The following is an 8890-nucleotide window of genomic DNA, read 5'->3' on the forward strand; positions in this document are numbered from 1 at the left end:
TGTCACACCATAACGCCATAATAGCCATAGAGACCAATTGAATTTCGAATATGAACCATTTAGCTATGCAAATACCAAAAATGTGGCTCGACAGAACTTCTCACGCTGATTTCAAATGAACCAAAATTATTTGGTGCAAAAATATAAAAAGGATATAAAAGGTTAAATTAGAATTTTTTGATATTTTGAAATGTTAGTATCGTATGAACTACATAACCGATTCAACTAATGGTGCCAAAATAAAGACAATTAATTTATCTTTCTGTTTATGTGCATAATTTATATGCTTTATTTTATTTTTAAACCAAAAATACTAAACGAAGAAAAGAAATTTCGTATTTTTCATAAAATAACCTTCTTTAAGAAAATTTAATAAATATTGCAAAAGAGATTTATATTATTAAGAAAGTACAACTTATTACCTTTAATTCGATGTACGTATTTTATTATGATCTGCATTTAAGTTTTAAAAATTTAGTGTTAATTTACTAATAGTGAAAGAAGTTCTGCGCAAGATCCTACGGCACCGACAATGTTGACCGCGTTCCCACGACAGTCGGGGTATACGTAACCGGAACGACCCACATTTATATCTGACCAAGGACTATCACTCCAGCAACACCCCCCAAAAACTCTTAAGGGAATCTTTTTGCTGTTACACAAACAACAACTACGAAAACTCAGCTGTTTATGGTTATGGTATGGCACCACTAATTTAACCTTAACTTTTGTTGACTTTACAATTTTTTTGTAAATGAGTTACATTTGAAATATACGTTTTTGAAACCTTGGGCATTGTGCATAAGTTTATATGTTGATTTTACATAAAATTATATCTTAAAATAAGTTGACAGATTTAGCATGTAGCCCGTCGTTTTCAATATGTCTCAAACGCAAATTTTAAGCTGCCTTTACACAGGCCGATTTCTGTCGACTGGAAAATCTACTGAAAAATCTACTATCCAAAGCATTTACATTTTACTTCTGAATTTCCATTTACTTAGTTGGATTTTGGTTGAACGAGAAAAATGTACCCGTGTAAAGGCGGCTTTACACTTAATACCTTTTTTGCTGTTTTCGTCAGGTCTGTTTAAAGTTTTTTTATAGGTATTATAAAGTTTATGTACTTGTAAATAATTAAGTTTTGTATTTCGTTACTCTCACCAGTAGCCATTTTTAAAAATTTGTGTTGTGGTGTCATTATTCTGCATTAAGGGATTTACTTTTATTTTATTAAGAATTCGGAAGTTAAGGTGGAGTTAAAAAAAATTCGAACGTACATTGTATACATTGGTTAATTGTTACGCAAAACATTTTTTTTTTTAATTCGATCGATATCCAACCATGGATTCGATTTCAACTTTAGTGAACTGATCTTGCCTCAACTTGTGGAATTATTTAAATTACTTAAGTTTTTCAATTTCTTTATATTCAGGCAGGTTCTGCAATTCACTTCCGAGTGAAATTCAACCCCTGCCAATTTGAAATCAACGCGAATTCGATTCAAATTCACTCGGAAGTGAATCACAGGACCTGCCTGATAATGGCTACTTGATTGCAAAAAAACTTGTCCTATTTCAAATATAATGAGTACGGAAAATTGTGGAAATTTTATATTAAACTCTATTTTATTGTATAATATTTATAAAAATCTTAATTTTGAGGCTTACTCCAATAAAACTTGATAAAAAATATCGCGTACAGTCAACCGTGTTGTTGACAAAAAAAAGAGTCCAATTGTCTGCAACGCTGCTTTATTTCATTTTGGACGCACAACTCCCTTTTTTTCTTGTAACCTGTCCTGATGGTTGTGCATGGGCGTACCCACTAGTTTAATAAATTGATTTGGTTGAACTTCATAAATTCGGCTCTTACACTCTCTGCGTTTGTTTGTCAAAAATGAGCACAAATATGATATGCCCAACACGGATTTTGTGTTAAAGCTGTACATTTGGTTATCCGTTACGCAAAATATTATTTTTGAATTCAATCGATATCCAACCATGGACTAATTTCAACTTCAGTGAACTGATCTTGCCTCAACTTGTGGAACGGGATTTCCGACAAATCAGTTGCAATGTCATTTTGCAATTTACTGTTTTCTTGTTCAGCCATTTCACTTTTTATATAAAATACGTAAATTTTTACACACAAAAATTTACAGCACCGCACATCAAAATCAAACCGAAACGTATTACTTACTTCACCAATTCGTAGTGATCCAAATCGGGAAAGAGGCTCAAAGACACTGAATAGGTATTCTCTATACTTCCGCGCAGTATTATATATATACCTGATTTAAAACATCGTACGTTGAAACGGTATTCAAATTTGCTCGTCACCACCAGTACATTTTTGACAAACAAGCGCAGAGAGTGTTAGAAGCGAATTTATGAAGTTCAGCCAAATCAATTTATTAAACTAGTGGATACGCCTTTACATAAAGACCCAGTAATGGACGGTTTCAGCTCTCCCAGTGTCGGAAGTCTTCGGCTGTGTCGTTATTACCATTAGAAGCGGTATCATCATCTAGGAGTTGAGACAGTTCAGATTCTGCTTCCCTTATTAACTCCGATTCGTTATCCCCTGTAACCGCGCCATCAACAAATTTTGTTAGGCCTTCGGAGAGATACTCATCGTCATACAAAATTCTGTTTATAAAGTCAATTGGTGTCAACGTGCCAGTTGATAATAGTTCAGAAGCTTCAGCTATTCGTTTGTTCCGGTTCTGAATAAAATGAATTTTTTTTAAATACTTTTGTTTTTGTTTTTGTTTATATACAGTTGAACCACCGCTTTTGATGTAAAGCTCCATCTCATTCGACTTAATGTATTCCTGTTGCCCTAACGCAACAAGAAACCTAAAGAACCCACTGTTTTTAGCTATCATCTCACCAAGCTGGTGATTATAAGCTTCAATTTGAGCTATGGTGCGGAAATCTTGACCAAATATCGTAATTTTCTCAGGGCCCTCCTATTTAAAATGGAAATCACAAAATAAAAACTTTGGTTTTGCTCCGAACATATTACGAGTCTTCAGACCGAAGCTTAGTACTCTTAGACACTGGCGTTTGAAATAAACAACTAAATTTAAAAATTTAGGTCTATTTAAAGGTAATAACTTAAAGGTTGCCAAAATATGATCGGCTGGCAGCAATGGCAAACATAGCAATTGTCGAAATATAGTAGGAGCTTCCCTTTCGGACCGCAAATATATTAAGAAGCCTGAAATTTTTGAGGCATGTCGTCGGACTGCCTGACAGAAATGAAACCAGCAACCGATTTGAGTGGCTTTGGGACACAATTTTGCAATGGCATTTCGTAATCTGTCAAAAACTTTGCACATTCCAAATCAATTACGTTATCATTAATGTAGCGGAAAACATCAATATATGCCTCTTCAGTTTTTCTGGACATCAATATAAAAACAAATGGAAATACCTACAAAATTAAAAATATAATTCGTCGCCTGGGTAAAAGATTGTCGTATGTTACTTTCGGCAGGTTTTGGGAAATCGATGTTAAAGATTCAGTCACAATTTCTCAAAAGCTGTACAATCGTTTTTTACCAAAATTTAATGCTTGATTTTACATACTATTTAAAGTATAAAACCACATATTTTTAAATTTTCAGTAACTCATATAGCTTTTACAGCATCTTTTTTATAAAATCATTTTGTCGTATGTTACATTTTCACGTTAAACGCTAGCCAGCTGAATGACATACGACAAATCACACACACAGCAAGTAAGCAAAAGGCTGAAATCGTTGAAATTATTTATTGCTCGTAAGCAAAAATTGATTCTAATTCACCTGGAATTTAATAAATGAATAAAAATAAAAAAAAAATAAATATTTTAAACAATTTGTCAATAAGAGCACGTAGAGAGAACGTAGCACATACGACTATCCATTGTATAGGATTGGTATGATTTTGTCGTATGTACCATACAATTTGTCACATAAGACAATATTTTAACAAGTAATCAATTTCATCAAACTGTATGAAAATTTTGTCGTATGTGAAATTTTTCGTGACATACAACAAAATGTTGACCGAATCTCTTGCGAAGTTGCAAATAAGACAAAATTTTACTCAATATCTCGGAAACTAAATTAGATGTCCAAAAACTGATAACACCAATCGAAAGATCTTATTTAAAAAAATAAAACTGCATCTTTAACTAAAAATCGTCAAAATGACGCTTACGACAATCTTTTACCCAGGCGACGAATTGTTTAACTTGAAACAAAAATAGGTAAAAACCAACTTACGGATTTGATGTAACACACATAAATAATCAATAATTGATTAAATGGATCAACTGGTACCACTTTGAAAGTAGCATTAACCATATCATGCTTGCGATTTGGCTCAATATGGCTCTTTATTAAAGAAACGGAATATTTTGACGAAAATACGCGGAATGAATGTGTTGCTGTTTCTATACAAGTATCGAAAAAAATATCATGGTCAAGATGCTTTGATCGCCCTACAGCGTTCATAACTTCTTCATTGCGAAAAGCCTCATTTATTTCTTCGACACTTTTTGGGCTTTTCGGAATCGTTTTGTTGCGTATCAGTTGCAATGTATCAATGTATGTTCGAACTTTTGAACTCCAACTTATCACCCGGATTCCTTAAAAAGGAAAAGTAAATATTCTCATATTCGCTGTTGCGGTTTCCGACGGGGTAGGAGTATGATATACATCATAAAAGTAAAAACTTTAATACAGAATAATAACATACACATAACTTCTAGTGGCAAAGGTAGCCGCAGAAATTATTTAAATTACTTTACATGTTTTCCTATTTCTACATAGTGAGGCGCATTCTTGTTTTCGTACGAATCGCAAATCATGCAATTTTCCTATCATTTTCTGTGCAAAAATTTAAAATTTTCGATTCGGACGAAAACCAGAATACGCCTCAGTATTTATAATTGCGAAAATTCATAGTGAAATAATTAATATATCGCACACCGTCTTCAAAAGAGTCACAACTCAAAATTTGGCATTTCTTAAATTGTGCGCTAAAAATGTACCCAAAGCTTTTATTTACCTTTCAACAATAGCTGGAGCAAATTTTTGTTATAATTTAATAAAAAAAAACTTAAGGTAAAGTCGCCCTTGCCCATATGATTAGCATGTGCTACGAAATAGCTTTTCGCATTTTCTGACGAACGTATTATTTTGAGTTGTAACTCTTTTGAAGACGGTGTGCGATATATTAGCTGTGTTTTTTTTTACCAACATATACATCTACGCTTAAGGTGTAAAAAAACAATCATCGAAAATTTCCATTTCAAAACAAGTGATTTTGATTTTATCGAGAACTATTCATAAGCGCACATAAAGTTTGTCGCTTAGAGCTCCATAAAAATTTTAAACGCATATACGTATGTGTGTAAAAAACACGACCATTATTTCAGTATGGGAAAATTAAGGAAATTTGGTGTTAAACTGTAATATTATTTATACAGGCAGGTTTTGTAATTCGCTTTTAATTCAAATTGAACGGGGTTGAAATTCACTCGGAAGTGAATTGAAGAACCTGCCTGATAAAGATGTTAATGTTAAGACTTACTCCAACAAAACTTGATTAAAAATATCCCGTTCAGTCATTGTTTTTCACAAAAATTAGTCCAATTGTCCATAACAGCGCTTACTTTCATTTGAAGTGCACAACTCCTTTCTTTCCTGTAACCTGTCGTGATGGTTGTGTAAAGGCGACACTGGGCTGATGACACTGACGGCACTGATGACACTGGTGATTTTGGCAGAGCCGAAGACTTCGAACAGAGATGACACTGGCGGCATTGGTGATACTGATGACAGTGGCGTCGTATCAGTGGTGACACGGGCGTCACTGGCAGAGCCGAATACTTCCGACAGTGGCGGCACTGATGGCATTGGTTACTACTGGCGTCAGTGGCGGCACTGGTGACACTGGCAGAGCCGAATACTGGCGGCACTCATGACACTGGCGGCAATGATGGCACTGGCATCGTTGGCGACACTGATGACATTGGTTACAGTGGCGGCACTGGTCACTGGCAGAGCAGGATTCTTCCGACCCTGGCGGCACTGGTGACACTGGGAGACCCGAATACTTCCGACACTGGCGGCGCTAGTTACTACTGGCGTGAGTGGCGGCACTGATGACACTGGCGTCATTGGTTACAGTGGCGGCACTGGTCACTGGCAGAGCAGGATTCTTCCGACCCTGGCGGCACTGGTGACACTGGGAGACCCTAATACTTCCGACACTGGCGGCGCTAGTTACTACTTGCGTGAGTGGCGGCACTGATGACACTGGCGTCATTGGTTATAGTGGCGGCACTGGTGACACTGGCGGAGCAGGATTCTTCCGACTCTGGCGGCACTGGCAGAGCCGATACTGATGGCATTCATGACACTGGCGCCACTGATGACACTGCTAAATATGTAAATTTTTGTATCAAGGAAAATCTCGTATCACCTTTATTTGTAAGGTGTTTCGTGGTTGCAAACATACTTACGTTTTCACCATTGTTAAGAAATGTCCCATTTGATGATTAAGCGGTTGGCAAACTCCGTGGCTAAATCATTGGATGCAACGTTATACCTACACGTTATCATCTTAAGACTCCAGCTGTTAACAGTGTTGATAGTTAGACCGCCGCATCCACTACTAATAAACATTAGACTATTGTAGGTATATTAGTGCATTGGACGCGAATTCTAAATTAATAAATAAATAACATGATTGCATTTTCAAATTGAAATATAATTACATACAGTGCCGAACAGAAGTATTGGCACAGTGAATTTTTCGCAATATATGCAAAGTTCTTTATTCTAATTTATTTGCGATAACTTTTTATAAAAATATTGTTCATTCTACACCAGAAAACATAATAATAAAATCTCTAAACTTTGTGCAAAACTCAGGAAAATTCATTAAATTTTCACACTAATTATGCAGTTTTATAGCCCATTTAAATATAGTATAACAAAGTGTAAGTTTGAAGTCGCTAGAAAATCGCATTGATTTTTGGTAATTATTTTTCACGCAAGTTCTTCCATACAAAGTAATTCGACAATTATTTTTTGTATGGAGAAAATGAGCAACACCTTCCACTAAAAAAATTGCCAAAAATCAACGCGATTTTCTAGAAACTTTAAACTTGCACTTTGTTATACTAAATTTGAGTAGGCTATAAAACTGCATACTTTGAATTTTTTAAAAAAATCTGAATAAAAAGTTGCAAATTAGTGTGCAAATTTAAAGAATTTTCCTGAGTTTTGCACAATGTTTAGAGATGTTGTTATTACGTTTTCAGGTGTAAAATGAACTTAATTTTTATAAAAAATTATCGAAAATAAATTAGAATAAAAAACTTAGCATATATGGCGAAAAATTCACTGTGCCAATACTTTTGCTCGTCACTGTAGATATTAGGGTGATTCAAAAATTTTTCTTTTATTATTTTCCTCCTCGGAACCATGATCAAAAGTTTCATTTTTTACATCTGCTTTTTATATTCGTTAAATATAAAAACCAGAAGTAAATAAAAAAGCGCTTTTCGATTTCCCATAAGAATAACACAGTAAAACTTGTTTTTTTCCTTCTCATTTTTATATTGAACGAATGATATGTTGTATTGCAAAGGTCGTGGAGTATTTTTGTAGACAATTGAACGCTCTACAATAAAGGTCTGAAGTTATTTTTCGATAAGTCAACTCGGTCATAAGTTATCATCAATTTTATTATAATGAAGTACAAGCTTTAAGGAGCTAGGAATTATCGTTGATTTTTGGGAATTTTTTTTCACGCAGTCTCTTCCATACAAAATTTTGTTTTCGAAAATACTTTATATGGGAAAAATGCAAAACAACTTCAACAAAAAAATTCTCAAAAATCAATGCGATTTTTGACTAACTCCGAACTTGCATATTTTTTACTAAAATTTAATAGGCTGCAAAATTGCATACCCAAAAAAATTCGAAAAAATCTGATTAAAAAGTTTAAAGTTTGCTGAATTTTCGCGAGATCTGCACAAAGTTTAGGAATTATATTTTTATGATATTTGTTGTAGACTGAACCATATTTTTATAAAAAATTGGCGGAAAAATATTAGAATAAAAACTGTTGCATATATTGTGAATAATTTGCTGTGCAAATACTTTGTTCCGGCAGTGTATGTATTTTAACATATTTTTTTTCGATTTACAAATGTAAATTGCATTGTATATTGTAAAAATTTGTATGTACAAAGGGAATTTTACAAAATACAAATATAGATGTTTCCACTTACCTTGTCCTCAATTTTGCCGCCAAACCACGTTTTTCTTTGTAGGACCACTAGGGATAATTCGATACAAGTAAATCCAAGTACATACTCGATACTTTTTTCAAATTACCAAGTATTTTTGGTAAAAGTGCGCTTCAGGGGAACCAGGCCAAAATTTACCAAAAAATTCGAGAGGGGTGTCAATCGACGCGTTTTAACGCGAACAATAACAATCCGAGACCGGAAATCAAGATTAATTAATTAAGGGCCAAATTCACAGTGCGTAGTTAACTCAGAATCGGCAGTTAACTACACATTTTTGTACTGAAAGTCTGTAGTTAACTGCCGGTTCTTAGTTAACTACGCACTGTGAATTTGGCCCTAAGTTATTCGCAAAAAACACTTGCACGTTTCGCACCATGTTTTGATGCATTTCACGCAAATAAATGGAGTAAATGAACTCAACTTTACACATATTCATGGTGGAATTATAACAAGATGTTGTCAGTAGCGACGTGTTTGTTGTAATTTTGAAGAGATCGGCATGCTTATTTTCAGTGCTGCCGATCTTACTTTTTATACTACTATTCGTTGGGAAACAGTATCTAAAATA

At 34.3% G+C, this 8890-nt stretch overlaps 1 protein-coding gene and 1 long non-coding RNA gene across 2 annotated transcripts; both read right to left on the reverse strand.

Annotated features, from left to right (window-relative positions):
• Positions 1–3121: 3121 nt before the first annotated feature.
• On the reverse strand, positions 3122–4510 carry LOC108359419 (uncharacterized). The gene is made up of 2 exons (XM_017611277.1): positions 4277–4510; positions 3122–3441 (listed from the first exon to the last, which is right to left on the reverse strand). The coding sequence occupies exons 1-2, from the start codon at positions 4505–4507 to the stop codon at positions 3217–3219; spliced, it is 456 nt and encodes a 151-aa protein (XP_017466766.1). The 5' UTR covers positions 4508–4510; the 3' UTR covers positions 3122–3216.
• A 1795-nt stretch (positions 4511–6305) lies between these two features.
• On the reverse strand, positions 6306–8567 carry LOC108359420 (uncharacterized). Its single transcript, XR_001846918.1, has 3 exons — positions 8302–8567; positions 6523–6724; positions 6306–6440 (listed from the first exon to the last, which is right to left on the reverse strand). It is a non-coding gene; the product is annotated as an uncharacterized LOC108359420 (long non-coding RNA).
• Between the last annotated feature and the right edge of the window lie 323 nt (positions 8568–8890).

This window comes from Rhagoletis zephyria, unplaced genomic scaffold (assembly GCF_001687245.7).
Source record: "Rhagoletis zephyria isolate East Lansing unplaced genomic scaffold, Rhagoletis_zephyria_1.1 Rzeph_scaffold_00388, whole genome shotgun sequence".
Classification (NCBI taxonomy): Eukaryota; Metazoa; Arthropoda; class Insecta; order Diptera; family Tephritidae; genus Rhagoletis; species Rhagoletis zephyria.

What these genes read in the sequence shown, in the direction of transcription:
- LOC108359419 (XM_017611277.1), bottom strand. Translation starts at nt 4,507, where the DNA reads ATGAACGCTGTAGGGCGATCAAAGCATCTTGACCATGATATTTTTTTC. An exon ending in ATGTGTGTTACATCAAATCC is followed by an intron (nt 3,442 to 4,276) that starts GTAAGTTGGTTT and finishes TTAATTTTGTAG; the next exon opens with GTATTTCCATTTGTTTTTAT.